The sequence below is a fragment of the Scyliorhinus torazame genome, chromosome 4 (assembly GCF_047496885.1).
Source record: "Scyliorhinus torazame isolate Kashiwa2021f chromosome 4, sScyTor2.1, whole genome shotgun sequence".
Taxonomy (NCBI): domain Eukaryota; kingdom Metazoa; phylum Chordata; class Chondrichthyes; order Carcharhiniformes; family Scyliorhinidae; genus Scyliorhinus; species Scyliorhinus torazame.
In genome coordinates this window covers 191,889,815-191,912,509 of record NC_092710.1, presented here as the reverse complement: position 1 = coordinate 191,912,509, position 22,695 = coordinate 191,889,815, and the positions used below count along the sequence as shown (strand labels likewise).

The following is a 22,695-nucleotide window of genomic DNA, read 5'->3' as shown; positions in this document are numbered from 1 at the left end:
ACCGCTACAATGATGCCCATGTAGCGACAAGGGAAGTGATAGAGAGGTGCTTTGGCGTGCTGAAGATGCGTTTCAGGTGCCTGGACCTCTCTGGGGGCGCCCTCCAGTATCGGTCAGATAGGGTCGGCCGCATCATTGTGGTGTGCTGCGTCATAGCCCAGCAGAGGGGCGATGTGCCGCAGGCAGAGGAGGGCGGAGTGGAGGAGCAGCAGGAAGAGGCGCAGTCCTCCCCAGATGAGGGGGATGGGGGTAATGGTCAGGGCAGATGGGGTAGACACAGGCGGGTGGCTGTCCACCGTTACCGGCGGGCCCAGCGGGCACGGGACAGACTGATAGCCGCCCGCTTCACTGACTAGATGGGCGTGGGAATCGGGTAGTATGGCCACAGACCGCACACCATGGCAACAGCCGACCACCCACACCCCCCACCCATCCACCCACCCAGCACCCTCACCCCCCTCCCCAACCCCACCCACCCCACCCGCATGCACACCCCCCCCCCCCATTGCCGATCCACCTGCGGCACAACGGGCCGGGCTCACACAGTTGCGGGTGGACGCGTGTCTATTGCAGGCCATGGAGGACGATGACAACCCGCCCTGCGGTGAGCTCCTGGCTCCACATCGTTGGACTATGTCTGACCCATGGCCACAGTACCACCATCCACCCAGACCATCCCTGCATGCGGCTGTGACACTGCAGCGCATGGTCCCGTCCTCTGCTCGGGGGATGTTGATGGCGGCCCAGGGGGAAGGGGGCAGACTCACCTGGGGCTGAGGTAAGACCACCCCTCACACACACACTTGCGCTCAACGTACATGACACCCCCGCACGCTTTGGACAGAGCACAAAGGCAGCTGCGGCCCGGGCGACTGGGATGGCGAGCTGCCAGCCTGTCCTGCCCGTTGCCCACCCGATGTACCTGGGATGGAAGGGGGGGGAGTCCGAGGTGTCGCGGTGTACCGTGACCTCCCCTGCAGGGGGAGCCAGGACGGACCACACCACCTCCTCCTCCCTCGGGGTGCCCGATGGCCCCCAGGCCTCTACATGGGTGGGGGATGCGAACGGACTGGCCATCCGACGCCCCCCCGACATCTGGCGCTGCCAGTCCTGGAGGCCCGTGCTGGTATCGACAGGGGTCTGCAGGTTTGCTGCCACGGAGCCCAGGGGGTTGGCAAACCCTGTCTGTGACAGTGCGACGCCGGCTTGCACATGGCCACTGGCGCCGATGCCCTCAGCGATGGCCTGCAGAGACTGGGCTATGGCCTGCTGAGACTGGGCCATGGCCTGCAGAGACTGGGCTATGGCGTTGAGCGCCTCTGCCATCTGGCGCTGGCACTGGCTCATGGCCTCTTGTGAGAGGGCAGCCATGTCCTGGGCCACAGACGCCGCCTGCACGGAAAGCCCCAGGAGGCCTCGCAAACCGTTCCCCATGTCTGACACCGTCGCACCCATTGCCTCCACCGCGGACGCCACCCGTGCGGTGTCAGCCTGGGTGGCACGCATGACCGGCACCACTCCCAGCTCCTGGACGCGGGTGGACTCCTCCACCTGCGACTGCAGCCGTCGCAAGCCGCCCGTCACCCTCTTCGCTCGTCTCCGGGTCGGTGGTTGCATCGGATCTATGTGTGGGTGTGGTAACTCCAGGAACACGGGATCCATCTGGGCAGCAGATGTTTGCTTGGGCTGGGCTGCCCTCCGACCGCCCGGCCCCTCTGCTGCTCCTACCTCCACCTGCTGTACCAGGACGGCTGTGTTGTGTGCACCAGTGAGTGTACCAGACGCCTCATCACTAAAGTGCCCAACCGAGGTGAGTGTTTCTGCGATGGTGGAGGGTGTTGGTGACAGCAGTGGCGTTGTGTCGTGCTCTTCATCCCACTCTGAGTCCATGGCACTTTGGGGTGGGGGTTCGTCTCCACCCATCCACTCTGAGTCACTGTCCGGTATTTCGTCTTCCTGGGTAGTGCTGTCCCGGGTAGGGGTATCCTGGGCAGTGCTGTCCCGGGTAGTGGTGTCCCGGGTCGTGGTGTCCTGGGTAGTGGTGTCCTGGGTAGTGGTGTCCTGGGTAGTGGTGTCCTGGCTCGGATGTGACGGGGGCCTGTGGCTGCCCCCCTCGTCGCTGGGTGGTCGCTCCCGCACGTGACGGGGGTGTCGTCTCCTTGTTGCTCCAGGTCTCTCCGTCTCCCGTGGTGTGCGAGGGGCATCCTGCAGGCGTCGCATGCTGGAGGGTCCGGGTATCTCCGTCTCCCGTGGCCTCCGAGGGGCATCCTGCGGGCGTCGCATGCTGGAGGGTCCGTGTCTCTCTGTCTCCCGTGGTGTGCGAGGGGCAGGCATCCTGCGGGCGCTGCATGCTGGAGGGTCCGTGTCTCTCCGTCTCCCGTGGTGTGCGAGGGGCATCCTGCGGGCGTCGCATGCTGGAGGGTCCGTGTCTCTCCGTCTCCCGTGGCCTCTGAGGGGCATCCTGTGGGCGGTCTGCATCTGCGGGGATGGGTGCCTGGACGTTTGGTCCTGCGATACACAATGAAGCATGCATGAACATAGAACATAGAACATAGAACATAGAACATAGAACATAGAAAATACAGCACAGAACAGGCCCTTCGGCCCACGATGTTGTGCCGAACCTTTGTCCTAGATTAATCATAGATTATCATTGAATTTACAGTGCAGAAGGAGGCCATTCGGCCCCCCGAGTCCGCACCGGCTCCCGGAAAGAGCACCCCACCCAAACTCAACACCTTCACCCAACACCAAGGTCAATTTGGACATTAAGGGCAATTTATCATTGGCCAATTCACCTAACCTGCACATCTTTGGATTGTGGGAGGAAACCGGAGCACCCGGAGGAAACCCACGCAGACACGGGGAGGACGTGCAGACTCCGCACAGTCAGTGACCCAAGCCGGAATCGAACCTGGGACCCTGGAGCTGTGAAGCAATTGTGCTATCCACAATGCTACCGTGCTGCCCTTGAGAACAAATAAATCTACACTATATCATTTAACCGTAATCCATGTACCTATCCAATAGCTGCTTGAAGGTCCCTAATGTTTCCGACTCAACTACTTCCACAGGCAGTGCATTCCATGCCCCCACTACTCTCTGGGTAAAGAACCTACCTCTGATATCCCTCCTATATCTTCCACCTTTCACCTTAAATTTATGTCCCCTTGTAATGGTTTGTTCCACCCGGGGAAAAAGTCTCTGACTGTCTACTCTATCTATTCCCCTGATCATCTTATAAACCTCTATCAAGTCGCCCCTCATCCTTCTCCGTTCTAATGAGAAAAGGCCTAGCACCCTCAACCTTTCCTCGTAAGACCTACTCTCCATTCCAGGCAACATCCTGGTAAATCTTCTTTGCACCTTTTCCAAAGCTTCCACATCCTTCCTAAAATGAGGCGACCAGAACTGTACACAGTACTCCAAATGTGGCCTTACCAAAGTTTTGTACAGCTGCATCATCACCTCACGGCTCTTAAATTCAATCCCTCTGTTAATGAACGCGAGCACACCATAGGCCTTCTTCACAGCTCTATCCACTTGAGTGGCAACTTTCAAAGATGTATGAACATAGACCCCAAGATCTCTCTGCTCCTCCACATTGCCAAGAACTCTACCGTTAACCCTGTATTCCGCATTCATATTTGTCCTTCCAAAATGGACAACCTCACACTTTTCAGGGTTAAACTCCATCTGCCACTTCTCAGCCCAGCTCTGCATCCTATCTATGTCTCTTTGCAGCCGACAACAGCCCTCCTTACTATCCACAACTCCACCAATCTTCGTATCGTCTGCAAATTTACTGACCCACCCTTCAACTCCCTCATCCAAGTCATTAATGAAAATCACAAACCGCAGAGGACCCAGAACTGATCCCTGTGGTACGCCACTGGTAACTGGGATCCAGGCTGAATATTTGCCATCCACCACCACTCTCTGACTTCTATCGGTTAGCCAGTTCGTTATCCAACTGGCCAAATTTCCCACTATCCCATGCCTCCTTACTTTCTGCATAAGCCTACCATGGGGAACTTTATCAAATGCCTTACTAAAATCCATGTACACTACATCCACTGCTTTACCTTCATCCACATGCTTGGTCACCTCCTCAAAGAATTCAATAAGATTTGTAAGGCAAGACCTACCCCTCACAAATCCGTGCTGACTATCCCTAATCAAGCAGTGTCTTTCCAGATGCTCAGAAATCCTATCCTTCAGTACCCTTTCCATTACTTTGCCTACCACCGAAGTAAGACTAACTGGCCTGTAATTCCCAGGGTTATCCCTAGTTCCTTTTTTGAACAGGGGCACGACATTCGCCACTCTCCAATCCCCTGGTACCACCCCTGTTGACAGTGAGGACGAAAAGATCATTGCCAACGGCTCTGCAATTTCATCTCTTGCTTCCCATAGAATCCTTGGATATATCCCGTCAGGCCCGGGGGACTTGTCTATCCTCAAGTTTTTCAAAATGCCCAACACATCTTCCTTCCTAACAAGTATTTCCTCGAGCTTACCAATCTGTTTCACACTGATGGTTAGACATCAGGCAGTGATCAGGTGATATGGGGGAGGGGGATATAGGGGAGGGGGGATATGGGGACGGGCTGTCGGTGGCTCACTTGCTACTACGCCCCCGACCTCTGCATCAGCAACCTCCCGGTCGTCAGGTCCGCCAGCCAGTTCCAGGGCCCTTTCCTTGTGTTCAGTCAGTGGCCTCTCACCAGCGGGGCCTCCTCCAGTCCTCACATGCTCCCTATTGTTTTGTGCGCGCTTATCCTGTGGGGGGGGGGGGGGGGTGGTGGCAGGGGTAAAAGGCAACACTGTTAGGCAGGTATATGAATGCACGCCATCGGTTGCGCGTGCATTGCAGAAGTTAAGGTTAGGGCTGGATTCACTTGGGATATGGGGGATATGGGGGAGGGGGGGATATGGGGGAGGGGGGATATGGGGGAGGGGTGGATATGGGGGAGGGGTGGATATGGGGGAGGGGGGATATGGGGGATATGGGGGATATGGGGGAGGGGGGATATGGGGGAAGGGGGTGTCATGATATTCAAACACACACATCATGATGGACACACCAACAGACAAATCAGAGCACACAACACCACAACCTATCACACACAAGGACACCAACCACATAAAAGTATGAGCACGACACCTAGTGGACAGTAGGTCTGGGGACAAAGACACGGACAAGACCTGTTACAAGATCACAAACAGGGAATCCCCACGTGCAGAGTATCAAGACAAAACTGTAGATAGTAAGTTTGAATAAAACAGCGTTGTACCATATACAACCGTGTTGGCTCATCTGTGTGTCAGAATGCCCAACACCACATGGTACAGGAGTGGATCGATACCTGCCAACTAACCTGCCATTCTGGACATGGACCGCACCGACAAACCGCAGCCGTTGCAAGTCGCGGGGAACCTAGGTACCAATTGGAAGCTCTTCAGGCAGCGATTTGACCTGTACATCCGAGCCAACGAAAAACAGAGTGCCTCGGATGAAACGAAGATTGCAATGCTCCTCTTCTATGCAGGTCAGCACGCCCTCGAAGTATTCAACTCACTGGTGTTCGAAGAAGGTGAAAACCAATCCAAATATGACACGGTCATCCTCAAACTGGACCAGCACTTTAAGGTTGAAGTGAATGAAAGTTTTGAAAGATACCTCTTTCAGCAACGCCTGCAAGGTAAGGAGGAGCTTTTTCAACCCTTTTTGACGCACCTCCGAATTCTAGCGCAGTCCTGCGGTTACGGCAGCACCACAGAGTCCATGATCAGGGACCAGATTGTTTTTGGCATTGCCTCTAGTGGCCTACGCCAGCAGCTTCTTAAAATAAAAAGCCTCACCTTAGCGTCTGCAGTGGAAACCTGTGTCCTCCACGAGAATGCAACCTGCCGTTTTGCCCGATTTCAGGCGTCCGAGTTGGCACGGAGGGGGTCCCCAGCCGTCGAATCGACAAGCCAGGCCGCCCACGACGCCGAACGCATCCAGGCCGTCGATTACTTCCCGACCCACGGCCCGGACGACAGCGGCCGCTTCCCGCGCTTTTCGCGGTCTCCCGCGCTGGTGCGCGCCAAAAATAACGGCCACATCGAGGGACGCACTGCGCAGGCGCGCCCACCGCAAGATCGCACTGCGCATGCGCAGTGGCGCAACGAACGCCGTGACGTCATGACGTGCAGCAATTGTGGAGCTGTACACTTAAAAGGGCAATGTCCTGCAAAAAACCGACAGTGCCTCAGATGTGGCAAGATGGGCCACTATGCTGCCCACTGTCGTTCGGCTCAACCCATGGATCCTGCACATCCCCGACAATCTCGCAGACAAGTCAGGACCGTCCAGCCCACGCATCAAGACTTCCAGTTAAGTGATGCAGATGACCAGGATGCCTTCCGCGTTTCCGTCATCGATGTCAACAAGGTCAATGCCATCAATCCAGCCGATGAGTGGTGTGCCACCCTGACGGTCAACCGATCGCGCGTCACCTTCCGTCTGGACACCGGCGCATCCGCCAACCTGATTGCATATTTTGCATTCCAGGCCATGAAGGTCAAACCACCCATCACGCCATCCCGGCTCAAGATGGTTGCTTATAACGGGAACGTCATCCCGTCCATAGGATCTTGCCGGCTACAGATAACTCACAAGATGCACACGGCCACACTCCCCTTCGAAGTTGTCGGCTCATCAAAAGACTCGTTACTGGGCGCACAGGCGTGTAAGGTCCTTCACCTGGTACAGCGCATTATGTCTCTCTCTCCAGATGAGATATCCGACTTCCCGGATGCTGAGTTCCACACAAATCTCCATTCCCTCCTTGCTCACAACCAGGAGGTTTTTGAAGGCATGGGGACATTGCCATACACGTACAAGATTCGACTCAAACCGGACGCCATCCCTGTCGTTCACGCACCTCGCAGGGTTCCTGCGCCACTCAAAGACCGCCTCAAGTTGCAGCTGCAGGATCTTCAGGACCAAGGGGTCCTATCCAGGGTCACGGAGCCCACGCCATGGGTCAGCTCCATGGTCTGTGTAAAGAAGCCCTCTGGCGAGCTCCGCATATGTATAGATCCTAAAGATCTGAATAACAACATCATGCAAGAACACTATCCCATCCCGAAACGAGAGGACCTCACCAGCGAGGTGGCGCAAGCCAAAATATTTACCAAATTGGATGCGTCCAAAGGATTTTGGCAGATCCAATTGGACCCGGCCAGCCGAAGGCTATGCACGTTCAACACCCCTTTTGGCAGATTCTGCTACAACCGGATGCCATTCGGCATCATTTCAGCATCTGAAGTTTTCCACCGCATTATGGAGCAGATGATGGAAGGCATCGAAGGGGTACGTGTATATGTGGACGATATCATCATTTGGTCCACCACTCCGCAAGAACACATGCATCGTCTACAACGTGTCTTCACCCGCATACGACAAAATGGCCTGCGTCTCAACCGCGCCAAGTGTGCCTTTGGCCAGATGGAGCTGAAATTCCTCGGGGACCACATCTCACGATCAGGGGTCCGTCCCGATGCAGACAAAGTTAGCGCCATCACAGCCATGCCACGGCTGGCTGACAAGAAGGCTGTCCTAAGATTCCTGGGCATGGTCAACTTCCTTGGGAAGTTCATTCCCAACCTGGCTTCTCATACAACGAATATGCGCCATCTCGTAAAAAAATCAACAGAATTCCACTGGCAGCAATCGCATCAGCTGGAATGGGAGGAGCTCAAGCACAAACTGGTCACGGCACCAGTGCTGGCGTTCTTTGACACGACTCGCCCTACAAAGATCTCAACAGACACCAGCCAATCTGGTATTGGAGCGGTACTCCTGCAAAAAGACAGCACGTCGTCATGGGCCCCGGTTGCATATGCCTCACGAGCCATGACCCCTACCGAACAGCGCTACGCGCAAATAGAAAAATAATGCCTGGGCTTGTTAACTGGACTGGACAAGTTCCACGACTATGTGTATGGCCTGCCACGATTTACGGTTGAAACTGACCACCGCCCCCTGGTCAACATCATTAACAAAGACCTGAACGACATGACCCCTCGCCTTCAGCGCATCTTACTTAAACTCAGGAGGTATGATTTCGAACTGATCTACACTCCGGGGAAGGATGTCATCGTGGCGGACACGCTCTCCCGAGCAGTGAGCACACCACCAGATGCGGAAGGGTTCGTGCGTCAAATTGAGGCACACGTGACTCTGACAGCAGCAAATCTGCCAGCTGATGATCCTAGTCTGGCCCACATACGCGCAGAGACGGCGACTGACCCCCTTCTGCAGCGAGTGATGCGCCACATGACGGAAGGGTGGCTCAAAGGGCAGTGCCCCCAGTTTTATAATGTGCGAGATGACCTTACCAACATAGACGGGGTCCTTATGAAATTAGACAGGATCGTTATTCCGCACAGCATGCGCCAGATGATTCTTAATCAACTACACGAAGGCCACTTGGGCGGCGAAAAATGCAGACGAAGGGCCGGAGAGGCGGTATATTGGCCGGGTATTAATGAAGACATAGCCAACATGGTGCTCAATTGCACAACCTGTCAGAGGTTTCAGCCGGCGCAACCTCCGGAGACGCTTCTACCACACGAGTTGGTGACGTCCCCCTGGGCGAAGGTGGGTGTTGACCTATTTCACGCGCTCGGCAGAGATCACATCGTTATTATAGACTACTTCTCAAACTACCCGGAAGTCATGCCTCTCCATGATCTGACGTCATCCGCAGTCATTGGGGCCTGCAAGGAAACATTTGCTCGCCATGGCATTCCAAGGACTGTCATGTCAGACAATGGACCCTGCTTCGCCAGCCGTGAATGGTCGTCCTTTGCCGCAGCATATGGTTTCACTCATGTGACATCCAGCCCTCTACATCCACAGTCGAACGGGAAGGCTGAAAAGGGCGTCCACATTGCCAAGCGGCTCCTGTGCAAGGCGGCTGCTGCCGGATCGGACTTTAACCTCGCCTTGCTGGCCTATCGATCGGCCCCGCTATCCACGGGTCTCTCGCCAGCGCAGCTCCTAATGGGTCGCTCCCTCAGGACGATGGTACCGTCCATCCTGGCACCAACAACAGACCATGAGACGGTTCTTCGGAACATGCAAATGCAGCGTGATCGCCAGAAAAGTCAGTACGACACACGAGCGACGGACCTGCCCCCCCTGTCCTCCGGGGACAAAGTACGCGTCCATCAACCGTATGGTGGCTGGTCAGCACCGGCCGAAGTCCTCCGACATGTGGCTCCCCGCTCGTTCCTGGTTCGCATGCCGGATGGTTCAGTGCGTCGCCGCAATCGGCGCGCCCTTCGCCGACTTCCACGCTCGCAGCCACACAGTACGCACACGCCAGATCCTCAACAGGCTTCCGAGGATGACTTTGTGGAGCTGCCGCAGATCACGCCCTCTCCATCGCCACCCATGGCCATGCTTGCACATCAGCCGGTGGTTCTTGACCCACCCTTGAGGCAGTCAACCCGAACTCGTCGCAAGCCCATTAGACTGGACTTATAACACCGTTCATATGTCTAACAAGTTACACAATTTTATATGATAACCTGTTGTTGTTTATCGTTCCAGATATCGTCTGACTGGACCACTGTTCAAGTTTTTTTTTCTCGTTCGCATTCATGTTCTGTTATGCTACAACCTTGTTCATGTGACGCACCCGACATCGCCCCATGTAAATAGTTACGTCATATGCACATGCTGTACACAACACACACACACTCTTAGATGCACTCACGACGCGATCATATTTATTACCACGTAGGCACATATCTTTGTAAAAAGGGGGGATGTCATGATATTCAAGCACACACATCATGATGGACACACCAACAGACAAATCAGAGCACACAACACCACAACCAATCACACACAAGGACACCAACCACATAAAAGCACGAGCACGACATCTAGTGGACAGTAGGTCTGGGGACAAAGACACGGACAAGACCTGTTACAAGATCACAAACAGGGAATCCCCACGTGCAGAGTATCAAGACAAAACTGTACATAGAAAGTTTAAATAAAATAGTGTTGTACCATATACAACCGTGTTGGCTCATCTGTATGTCAGAACGCCCAACACCACAGGGGGGATATGGGGGAGGGGGGATATGGGGGAGGGGGGATATGGGGGATATTGGGGAGGGGGGATATGGGGGAAGGGGGGGATATGGGGAGGGGGGATATGGGGGAGGGGGGATATGCGGGAGGGGGGATATGGGGGAGGGGGGATATGGGGGATATGGGGGAGGGGGGATATGGGGGATATGGGGGAAGGGGGGATATGGGGAGGGGGGATATGGGGGAGGGAGGATATGGGGGAAGGGGGGATATGGGGGAGGGGGGATATGGGGGAGGGGGGATATGGGGGAGGGGGGATATGGGGGAGGGGGGATATGGGGGAGGGGGGATATGGGGGAAGGGGGGATATGGGGGAGGGGGGATATGGGGGAAGGGGGGATATGACGGCCACGGGGTGAGGGTGTCCTCCCCAATGCCACGCGGTGCCAGGTGTGCCATCAGGTGGCTCATCCTCAGTCTCCCCCTGCATGCCCGGTCCGTGAGGTCTTGGTACGACGAGCGGGGCCGGTACACACAGGGCCTCATCGGGCGTCTCCGTCGCCATGGCACCACCACCTCCTCCTCCTGCTCCTCCTCGTCCTGTCGGGCGGGCGGCCCTCCAGCCTGGGCGGCTGGCACCTGCCTCAATGCAGCAAGCTCCTCTGCGGCAGCCTCCGACACCTCCCTGGCACACTCCTGCTCGAGCTCCCCCAGGGCAACATGTAGAAGTTCGGTTCCCGTGATGGCGGCCAACGTCTCCGGGTGATCACCAAACATAAACCCCCCCCCCCGCAGGCAGGTGCCATGGGCTGCATGGTCGACACTGGAAGCTGGCACCTGGCCAAGCGGACAAACTCCCCAACACCCCCACCCCTCCCAGGCACTTGCCCCCCCTCTCCACCTCCACCCCCCACCACACCCCCCAACTCCAAACCCCCTCCACTCCACCCCCCCACTCCACCCACCCCACTCCACATCCCCCACTCCACCCCCCCACTCCACCCACCCCACTCCATATCCCCCCCACTCCACCCCCCCACTCCACCCACCCCACTCCACATCCCCCCCACTCCACCCCCCCCACTCCACCCACCCCACTCCACATCCCCCCCACTCCACATCCCCCCCACTCCACCCCCCACTCCACCCCCCCCACTCCACCCACCCCACTCCATATCCCCCCCACTCCACCCCCACACTCCACCCACCCCACTCCACATCCCCCCCACTCCACCCCCCCCCACTCCACCCACTCCACTCCACATCCCCCCCACTCCACCCTCCCACTCCACATCCCCCCACTCCACAGAGACCCCCACTCCACCCCCCCACTCCACTCCACATCCCCCCCATTCCACCGCCCCCCGCTCCACACCCCCTCCCCCCATTCCACACACACACACACACCTCCCTCCCCACCAACTGCCGCCGCGCCGTCACATCTCCTGCGGCCATCCCACGCCAAGACCTACCTTGCGAGACCTACCACCGCTACCATGAGAACTCGTTGACGCCGTTAGATAGGTGGTTTAATTGACGCCGACGTGACCGGCGGGACTTCGGCCCATCCGGCCTGAAGAATTCCAGCGGCCCCGGGGCCCGTAGCGGCGCGCTGGTCCTTGCCATTCTCCGAGATGGGCGGCGCGATTCGCGTCAGCGTGATTTTTTGGGGGCCGGAGAATTCGGCAACCGGCGGGGTCGGGATTCACGCCGCCCCACGGTGATTCTCCGACCCGGCGGGGGGGTTAGAGAATCCTGCCCCCGATCACGGCAGCTGGAGCGGTCAAGGAGCATCGGAAATTGTTCGACAACCAGTTCAAATCCCTCTTCGGGCCTCTCCCGGGATTTTCCCGACTTCGCAGAATTTGCATTGGGCGCAATGCGGCTGGAGAATTGCCCGCTGTTTCTCTACCGGTGCTGCCCAAATATTTCCAGAAATTTCTGTTCATGTTGTACATTTAATAACTGAGCTTGTTCATCATCACTGATTTAACTAAATACAAATAACAGACTGATGCGTGAGCAAGATTTCTTTACATGTGCCAGGCATAGGTTGCTGTAAGCACATTGAATCTTGTGGAAGTTATAATTTGCCTTCTGTAATCTTTTCACAACATGGTCACGCAGAAACTTAAACAGCATTTTGTCTCCAGCACAAGTATGTTTAATGCTGTATGTTTATGTTTTTCAGAGCGATGCCTGTTTAGTGCCTGTTGATGACCCAAAGGCCACCAGTGCCACAGAGGAAATAAACACTGTGACTAGTTCTATTACGGTGCAGGAGTACTTTGCCAACAGGATGGCTCAACTGAAAAAAATCAAAAACAGGGCATGAGATCGATCGAAGCAGTGCTGTTCAGGAACTCAAAGGAGGTGATTTGAATTCATTCGAAGAAGTAAAAATTAAATCCAAAAAGAAGAAAAAACGCTGCAGAGGAGATGCTGACGGGATTTGTAACTTCAACCAACTGTCTCTACCCACAAAGCAAGTCGAGGGTGAAGGTGATGTAGAACTAAATAGTGGTCTGATAGAAGACAGCCCAGTTAAAGCAAATTACCAGACTAAAAGGAACTCCAGAAAAAGCAGAGCGAAACATTCGGTGTCACTCAACCAGAATATTTGTCCTTTAGGAGAAGTTGAATCGGAAGAGGTTCAGGTTGAACAGTACTCGGCAGTAAATGAGTCATCGGAGAAGCAAAATGAGCAGGATTGGGAAGAGAATAAGAAGAAACGAAAGAAGTCTAAGAAGAAAGTAACAGCAATGGGTGAAGATGAGGTTTCTCAATCCTGTCATTCAACAGAAAGGAGGAGGAAAAAGAAAGAAAAGAAATAGAAGATTTGGGGCATGCCGAAATTGTTGGCCCATTTTTAATTGAAAACTATCCAAATGACTTATTTTGTTACTAATTGCAGAGTACTTAAATTGTTCCTCTACATTAAGGGCATTGTAGCCTCACAGCGACTGTTGGAATTAAATTTAAGCAGTAAGCTTGGTAATGGAGGATGGAATACTTGAAGTAAGGAAAGCGATTAAAAGCATGGTTAAACAATTTTCTTATAAATGCACAAAATAAAATGAGTATGCTTATTTGTGGGTATTGACAATAGAGGGCACGATCAAACGGCCTCATCGCGCCCGAGTCGGTGACGCGACAAGGCCATTAAATCTGGGAAGAGGCCTCTCGCTAGATTTGCGACGCTCGGAATGCATCGCAAGATCTCGTGAGACATCACAATCTGGATCTCGCCCTCAACTGGGCGACATCCGGATATACATCTCAAATGATCCATTCGGCTCATTTAAATATGTCGGCTCCCGAGGTCCAGGGGTCCACAGAAACGGGGGCCAGGCGTAACGGCACCTAGCTGGATGGGGTGGGAGGCGATCGGTGATCCGCCCCAGGTAACTGGACAGGGTGGCACCCTGTCACTGATTATGCCACCCGGTCACCTTTGCAATAAAATAAGTTTGTGCGTATTGACAATAGCGGGCATGATCAAACGGCTTTGTCGCACCAGACTCGGTGACGCGACAAGGCCATTAAATCTGGGAAGCGGCCTCTCGCTAGATTTGCGACGCTCGGAACGCTTCGCAAGATCTCGTGAGACGTCACAATCTGGATCTCGCCCTCACTGGGCGGCATGCAGATATACATCCCAAATGATCCATTCGGCTCATTTAAATATGTTGCGCCTACTTCCCCCGAGGTCCGAGCACTAGCAGCCTCACCTGGGAGACCTCGCCATGGTGCCGTTTAGCACTGGTCCAGAGAAACGGGGTCTGGGTGTAATGGCACCTGAGGGTGGGGGGGTTCCCAGACCATTGGAGACTCATGGGTGGTCGGGGACAGAGCAAGATGGCACCCTGACTCTGCCTCTGGCACCCAGACCACTTGGCAGTGCCAGGTCACTCAGGTGCCAGGGTAGGACTGCCAAGGGTCAGCGCCTGAGGGGGGTGGGCATGCCCAAATAAGGATGGGTGTATGAAGGGCAGGTCTGAATAGATCGCCTAATGGTTGGGGGGGTGTGTTTCCTGAAATGGTGGGGGGGGGGCTCAAAAGAGTCATCAAGAGGAGGGTCACTCAGCAACCCATAGCTGAGTGACCACATTTGGTGGGGTGGGGAGGGGGAGAATGAAATTACTTGTGGGTGGGGGATATGGGGACCAGGTGGAACAACACTTGGTGGGTGGGGGGGGGGGGGGGTTCTCCCAGGCAATTGGTGACCTGCCCCAGGTAACTGGACAGGGTGGCACCCTGACACCGATGCCACCTGGGCACCACCAGCCTTGCACCCTGACCTTGCCACTTGGCTACCCTGGCACTGCCACCTGGGCATCAGCCTGGCTCTGCCGGTATACCCAGGTGGTGCTGGAAGGGACACTGTCAGGTCAGCAGTGTCAAGGTGCCCAGAACGAATGCTTGGTTTTTGGTAAGATCGTGCTCTAAGTGTGGGTAAATACCATTGTGGAATGCACTGAAAAAAATGGGAAAAATACTCTACCAAACTCACCCAAAATGACACTTAGAATTTTTTCTTTTCTTTAAATGTTTTTATTCAGATTTTTCATTTTACACAACACAAAATAAACACGTCTGTGTAGACCAGTTACAATTTACAAAAGCCAGACATTGGAGGTTACCCCCAAGTCCCTACCCCCTCCCCGCCAATCACCAACTCCCCTGTCCCTTTCATATTACTTTATTCAATATTTACATCTGTACATTGTACAACAGGTGAGCGAGACAGTTCGATGTATAGTTTTGTTACTGTTGGTCATATTATGGGCAGCACAGTGGTTAGCACTGTTTCTTCATAGCGCCAGGGACCTGGATTCGATTCCCAGATTGGGTCACTGTCGATGCAGAGTCTGCACGTTCTCCCAGTGTCTGCATGGGTTTCTTCCGGGTGCTCGGTTTCCTCCCACAATTCCCGAAAGACGTTCTTGTTAGGTGAATAAGACATCCTGAATTCTCCCTCAGTGTAGTGAACTGGCCTGTGGAGTGTGGTGACGAGGGGATTTTCACAGTAATTTCATTGCAGTGTTAATGTAAGCCTACTTGTGACACTAATAAGGATTATTTATTATGGTTTTGTTTGGTGGGGGGGGGGCTTCTGGCCCCCTCTTCCCGTGTCCCCTCCTGATTTTTCCCTGGGTACCTCCCTTGCTGCTCCCCTTCCTCCCACATGTGGGTGTGGTTGGCCGGGCCTCCCTGGCACCGTTCACACTGGTCTTCCACCTCCGGGAAGAACCTGTTCATGTGAGCTCTGGTTAGGTGCGCTCTGTGCACCACTTTGTGCTGCATGCGGCTTAGCCTTGTGCAGGAGTTGGTGGAGTTTGCCCTGCTCAGTGCTTCGCTCCAGAGTCCCAACCTAGGTCTGTCCCTAGTTCGTCCTCCCTCTTCTGTCTTGCTCCATGTAATCGTGTCCTCACCTTCCTAACAGCTGTCCCTAAATGTCCCCACATTTCCCCTTCTCAATACTGTCCACATCCAGCAGTTCCTCCTGCAATGTGTCTCTCAGGGCCCCGAGGGTACTTCGCCATCTCCTTGCGGTAAAAGGTTTTGACTTGCAAGCGTTGGAGCTCCTGTCCGTTCAGTAGCTCCAGTCATCCCGTCAGCTGGTCCAGGGTTGAGAGTCTGTCCTCCATGTAAAAGTCCCAAATCACTCGCGTCCCCCTGGCCTGTCTCCACTTCTTAACAATGGCGTCAAGCATGGCTGGTGGGAATTTGTGGTTACCTCATATGTAGGCCATGATGGACATCTCGTTTAAGACGATCATATCATTCCAGATTTTAACGTAGCTACCACCACTGGGCTGGATGTGTACTTTGCCAGGATGGTTGGGAGTGCTGTCTTGGCTAGGACTCGGAGGGTTGTTCCTGTACAGGAGGACACCTCCATTTTCACCCTTTCCTTGCTCTGCTCCCTTACTCGTCCCCTCGCTCTCTCGGCTGTGGCTGCCCAGTGGTAGTATTGCAGGTTCGGAAGTGCTCGGCCTCCCATATTTCTTCTCTGCAGTGTATTCTTACGGATTCTTGCCCACAAAAATGGCATAATTATTTTGGCTATTCCTTGGAAAAAGGCCTTGGGGAAGAAATCAGTATGGATCTTCTCAATGGTATTGAAATTCCAGAGTTAAGTTCCTGACCAGTGAGGCTCCTAATTGAGAGTACTGTGTTACATTTATTCTATTCCTTTCTGTGACCCTCCCTGGTAGCTTAATTTAGATCGTACTATTTATTTGAACTTTTTAAAACTAGTTCTGCCCTTTTTAAAAAAGTTTTTGGTATTTGATAGATTTGTCCCCCTTCATAATGATAAAACTGGGACATCAAACACGGTGGAGAATCAGGGAATCATTCTGAACTTCCACATTTAACTACAGCTGTAGATACTGGAAGTTGTGCTATCAGCCTTGCTTTGTAGTGGTGCAAATACTGACATTTTTGCTGTTACAACAGCAAATCCCAGGCCAATGTAGATAAATATCTCGAAGAAAGGCAAGGCCATTGCTTTCAATGGATCATGTACAGTTTACATTGCGATGGCCGCCACTAACTGATACCAACTGCAATAGATGATTAACCATTGCCAAATGCCAAAACCAGTGAAAGAATTTCTATTCTGGTGGGCTGCTCCTCTCAGACAATTTGATGATCAAATCCTCAGCCCAGTCTGGTATTGATCTAGCTCTGAGTGGCTTCATTCATATTCAAACCCTGGCATGTGCCCAGGTAGCTGATCTCATCTCAGAAGATTTATCCAAGAACTCAGGTTCACAGAATCCATAGCAAGGGCAGCACGGTAGCATAGTGGTTAGCACTGTTGCTTCACAGCACCAAGGTCCTGGGTTGAATTCCCACCTTGGGTCACTATCTGTGCAGAATCTCCCGGTCCTCCGGTTTCCTCCCACAGTCCAAAGATGTGCAGGTTAGGTGGATTGGCCATTCTTGTCCTTCATGTTCAAAATGGTAAGGTGGAGGATATTGTGGAGGTGCAGGCTTAAGTAGAGTGCTCTTTCCAAGGGCTGGTGCAGATACGATGGGCTGAATGGCCTCCTTCTGCACTGTAAATTGTGACATTTAATCCTATCTGTCCACCTTTCCCTCTGATAACCTGCCCCTCTAAAGAGATAGTCATTATATAAAATGAACTACGAACTACACGAGAACAATATTTTCTCACCTCAACCTTGCTGCAGACTTCTGGGTTTTGTACTATTGCTTACGTCTAAATTTACTTGCCATTTCTATTTGCTAATCTATTGTTTTGTGACATCACTTACTAATCACGAAAATGGGATTGCCATATCTGGAAACCTATTGAGTCAATCAAAAAATGACTTCCAAGATATGCCAGTGGATAGGCAACAATACAGCTGCCGTGAAAATTAAATATTTGAATCCTATGGTGTAGAAAGAGGCCATTCTGCTCGTCCTGGCTGTGCTGCCTCTTGAAAGAGCTACCCAGATTGCCCCACTCCAGATTGACCCCTCAATCACCCCCTTGAAGTACATATCCAGTGCGAGTTACTGATGCCACTCAGCACTAACCATACACATGAAGAAATTTCTCATTTCCCCGAAAGTCCTTTTGCCAACTATTTTAACCTCAATTTTGAGTAAGTGTGCTAGGTCTCGTAAGTTTCCTCTTTTCTAAGAACAATCCCCGCATCACCAGTCTCTCCTATTACGATGCCAGACCAGACCCCAACAGTGTCTAGGATACTGGACAGGAACTCCTTAATATTTTATTTTAATTATGTACAATTGAGGGAGTGATACCTCACTCCAAGAGTGATTTCACACAAAATAGGGATATGGTATAGTATTAAAATCTCTTCCAAGTCAGAGTCAAAGAATTTAGTGCTGAAGGAGGCCATTCAGCCCATCAAGTCGACACCAGCTCCTGAAAGAGCACCCTACCCAAGCCCACATCACCCTATCCCTGTAAGCCAGCAAACCCACCTAACTTTTGGACACTAGGGGCAATTTAGCATGACAAATCCACCCAACCTGCACATCTTTGGACTGTGGGAGGAAACTGGAGCAACCGGATGAATCCCACAGACAGGAGAATGTACAGACTCTGTACAGGAAGCATGCAGACTCCACACAAAGCAACCCAAGTTGGGAATCTAACCTGGTCACAACAACTGTCCCTCAATCTGTTCAGGCTCACTCCAAGCTCATCTTGACCCCGATGCCTCACATCATGTTCCCTTAACCTCAATGGACTGGATCAGTTGCCCTGGTTCTTAATTCCCTTTGGAGGGGATTATTTCTGCAGACCCAGCCTATCAAATCCTTCAACACCTCAGATCAGCCTCAATCTTTAACACAGGAAGATTCAAACTCAGCCCCAGTCTTCATTCTGGCCAATCAGCATCAAGCCTGCTCAGAACAAGATGTCTTCTTTGATGTTTGAATGTTCGATTCCCAAATCCTGTTCTGGGAGCTCAAAAGTGGGGTGGGGGGGGGGGGGGGAAGCACCCTGGGAATACAGAGTGTTCCCCCTATCCAGGGGATGGGGGGTGGCTGCAATCCAGTAAACAACCCCACCAGCTAGGCTCAGTTCCTCAATGTGGTCCCAGACCTGCTCACACAGGGAGGGAGGGTGTGGAGGCTGGACGGAAACAGATAGAAAATTAATCAGTCGCCATAAAAACAACCCTCAATTAGAGGAGTCTTTCAAGGAGATGTGGTTCTTGGAGCTTTCAGTGCACAAAACCCAGCCATTATTTCCATGGACTCAGACTAATGAAATGCAGAGACCAATCAGCTCCCAGACAATAGGAATCACTGCTTTATTGATAATTAATTTGATCACTGGGTGAACAGAGTTTGATTGCGTTTCCTGTACAGGAACAAGGTGATCAATGAAGCAGAGATCAGAGAGACAGCCATCACAGTCAGGGTCACGATCAGGACCACCTCAGACTCCACACCTACAAACCAATGAGAAGATAATGGTTAGTGAAGGAAACACTGAGGGGAAAATGGAAACCAGCAGTCAGCCAACTCACCACCTGGAGACCTCTCCTGCATCCTTCCCTCATTCAGGGAGTCTGTTGCCAGGTTGGTCACATCAGTATCCAGAATGATCAGGGGTCCAAGTGAGGCCTCAGCCTCCCACTTCAATCCAACTTCACTCTCTGCAATATCAAACATTCCAGTTAGAGAGAGGAAAGGGGAAATTTCCAACATCTAGGGGATCAATGTCCTACCAGCTTCAGCTGGAAGATCTCTCCTTCCTCTGGATCCAAATCGCAGCTCCCTTGTGGCACAGTTACCCACACGGCAACAGGCACAAACGTCAATGCTCGATTCCTCCAATGGGCTCCAGCTAAACAAGACAAAGCAGTCAACCAACTGCATTGTGCATCACTTTGCCACAAAAGCCCATCACCGAGAGCAAACATGAGCTTACATATTCTGCATCTTCTGGAAAGTACAAGCTTTGTTCCTGGAATCTCTCCGATCCACTGGAGCTACTTTCAGGTGACAAGTGATGAAAATCTGAGGGAAACATCAACACGTCGTTATTTAATGTCTCCCTCCCAACACAGACCCCAATGATCAGTTTCCTCTTACCAAGGAATGGTCATCTCCAAAGAAACGGAATGCATCCAGGTCAAACCGGAGCTTGTCCATCTCCCGCTCACCACTTGGCAACACAAAGGTTGAAAGGGAGTCCTCAGCTTTGCTGTCCAGGAGGCAACTGAAGATAGATTTTAAAAGGGACAGGTAGTGAATCAAGTGAAGCCAGTGAGATGGGAGCAGCTGGAGAAAGCAGAGAGCTCCTTACCCATTATAGTCAATAATGCTGTATCTCGGGGTGGAGTCCTTGTCTGGGCTCAAAGTAGCTACACAGCGGTCAATGTAGAGCTTCAGGGGCATGTGGTTACTCATTGAAACAGCAGCCTCAATGTGAATGAGGTCACCCAGGTAGTAGACAGTGGAAGTGCGCGCTGTAAGCCAGTCACCTGAAGAACAAGAGGACAAGGGTTGGAGACAGTGGGTGTCACTCCCAGTGAGTGAAGACAGGAAATCACTCTCCATCCACCCATCACGTACCATTCATTAGGCGCAGGGAGAATGAAAGATGTCCTTCTCCAGACCTGGTGGAGCTGAATGGGATCCAGGTGGGCCTAATGGGGTTACTGCTCACATTGCCCTTCCTGGAAAGACAGCAGAGTCATTTTAGGACAACTTCAGAGAACACCAGCAGCTGTGAATCTTAGAATAAAGATTCTCACCTAAAGTAACGACACTCAATGGGAACGACAGCTCCATTCGTTCTCACAATGACAGATCCATGATACTCTGGGCTGTGGGTCAGGTGGGTGGTGTAGATCAGGAAATCTCCAGACATCTGAAAGACACCAGGTTAAGGAATGAAGAACTGATCTGAATTGAGAAAGTTCTCCAGCAGGGTTAACAATGAACTCACCCCATCCAATTAAAACAATTCAAGGAGTTTGACAGGGTCAGTGCAATGAGCCTGCTGGGCCCCAGCTGGAGAGTCTATGTGGGGAGAAAGGGGGGCAGTGGTGTCAATCATTTAGGATAAACATGACTAAGAACTTCTTCATTTAGCAGACTCTTTTGAATCCTCTTTCCCAAAAAGCTGGGAATGCTCAGTCACTGAGGATATTCAGGACTGAATTTATGTGGGGACATTAAGGGAATCAGAGGGCAGCACAGTGGCGAAGGGGGTTAGCACAGCTGCCACACGGCACCAAGGTCCCAGGTTCAATCCCAGCTCTGGGTCACTGGAGAGTTTGCACATTCTTCCAGTGTTTGCCTGGGTTTCACCCCCACAACCCAAAAGATGTGCAGGCGAGGTGGATTGGCCACATTAAACTGCCCCTTAACTGGAACAAAAAGGAATTGGGAACTCAAAATTGAAAAAAAAATTAAGGGAATCATGTTGTGAGGACAGGGACATGGGCAGTTGTGGGAAATCCAGCCCTGATCTTACTGAATGGGGGCCAGGCTGAAGGGGCTGTATGGCCTCTTGCTATTAGTGTTGCTCAGCAACCCCCAGCCAATTATACAAAGAGAGATTAGCACAAGACCAGGATCAATTAACAGGGAATTGAGTCAATAAAAGGACAGCTTCAGTTAACATGAAAAGGAACCACAAGTTAACCTGGAAATAGAACAGTTTTGATCCAGGGCCCCATTTATTCCAATGACTGGGAAAATAGGAAGTGTGGAGTTCCTCTTGGGTCCAATCAATCTAAATTCCCATTTCATTCTATTCATTAGCACCCAACCCAATTGGATCAAACTGGACTGAACCCCCTGTTCAATTGACCCAAATGGAGGGGGAAAATAGAGAAAAATCAACAAGAGGAAAAGCTTAGAGGAACTAAAGAGAAGCTTCCAGACCAATGGGGTTGAAGAGACTCAGACCAGTGGAAGCAAAGTACAATCCAGAATAGAAAGCTAGTTTGGGGGGTTTAAGACACAGGAGACCGGTATCTCCTCAATATCAATGACATCTCACAAAGTGCTGGAATGAAGAGTGTGGAACAATCTCCAGCCCAAGATTAGAGCCAGAATTGAGGTTTGACATTACCTGCAATTTGCTGCCACATTCATGGAGCCCATAGTCAAAGAGGACAGTGTGGTTCTGAGAGTAGATCCTGGTTGGCCGACAGCCTGCTGCCCCCAGGGTCAGGTCAGCAGCTTTAATCAGGTGCCTGGTTCCAAATAAATCCAGCTGGACCCTGACCAGCAGCTTGTCCTCTGCACACTGCACCATCACAGTCTGCAGTGGAGACACACTTTGACCCTCAGACACACGGAAATGGGAACCAAAGGGAGGAGGAGGGAGTCTCTGAGGCACAGAGGTGGCTTTGACTCTGCTCCATGGAAACCTCTGGCCTTGAAACTGTTGCCAAGTATCAGAGGAACAAACAACTCCAACTAACACCAGCATTGGGAACAAAGCCCTCACTCCAAACTCCCCCATGATACCAAACAACTGAACCATCCTGTCCACCAGGGAGCAGCACCTTTTATACTCACAACCTGTACTCACCTGAACTCTTTTGAGGTCAATCAGCTAATTATACTAAAAAGAAACAGGCTCAGGGACAAACTAAAAGGGGCCGCTCCTGTTCGGGCATTGCCCAAATAATAATAATAATCTTTCTTAGTGTCACAAGTTATCTTACATTAACCTATTTAATGTAAGTTAATGAAGTCACTGTGAAAATCCCCTAGTAGCCACACTCCAGCGCCTCTTCGGGTACACGGAGGGGGAATTCAGAATGTCCAAATTACTTAACCGCACGTCTTTCAGGACATGTGGGGGGAAACTCACGCAGACACGGAGAGAACGTGCAGACGCCGCACAGACAGTGACCCAAGCCAGGAATCGAATCTGGGAACATGGTGCTGTGAACAGGGGCGGATCTACTATGAAACTAATGAAACTTAAGCTTCAGGTCCCTGAACCCCGGAGGGGCCCCAGAAGCGACTTTAGTCCACATTGCTTAATAATTTTGGGTCTACTGTATGAGAAGGGTTTAAAAAAAAATAAAAAAATTAATAATCTATTGTAATTCAATACAAAA

General features: G+C 52.2%; 1 protein-coding gene and 1 pseudogene across 1 annotated transcript; one reads left to right on the top strand and one right to left on the bottom strand.

The window, feature by feature from the left end:
* The window catches only part of LOC140411456 (uncharacterized), a 73,328-nt pseudogene extending 60,392 nt beyond the window's left edge, over window positions 1–12,936 (top strand).
* Window positions 12,937–18,893: 5,957 nt separating this feature from the next.
* LOC140411455 (zona pellucida sperm-binding protein 3-like) lies at window positions 18,894–22,109 on the bottom strand. The gene is made up of 9 exons (XM_072500556.1): window positions 21,693–22,109; window positions 20,365–20,480; window positions 20,183–20,286; window positions 19,914–20,091; window positions 19,700–19,826; window positions 19,536–19,624; window positions 19,333–19,451; window positions 19,132–19,260; window positions 18,894–19,053 (listed from the first exon to the last, which is right to left on the bottom strand). The coding sequence occupies exons 1-9, from the start codon at window positions 22,107–22,109 to the stop codon at window positions 18,932–18,934; spliced, it is 1,401 nt and encodes a 466-aa protein (XP_072356657.1). The 3' UTR covers window positions 18,894–18,931.
* Between the last annotated feature and the right edge of the window lie 586 nt (window positions 22,110–22,695).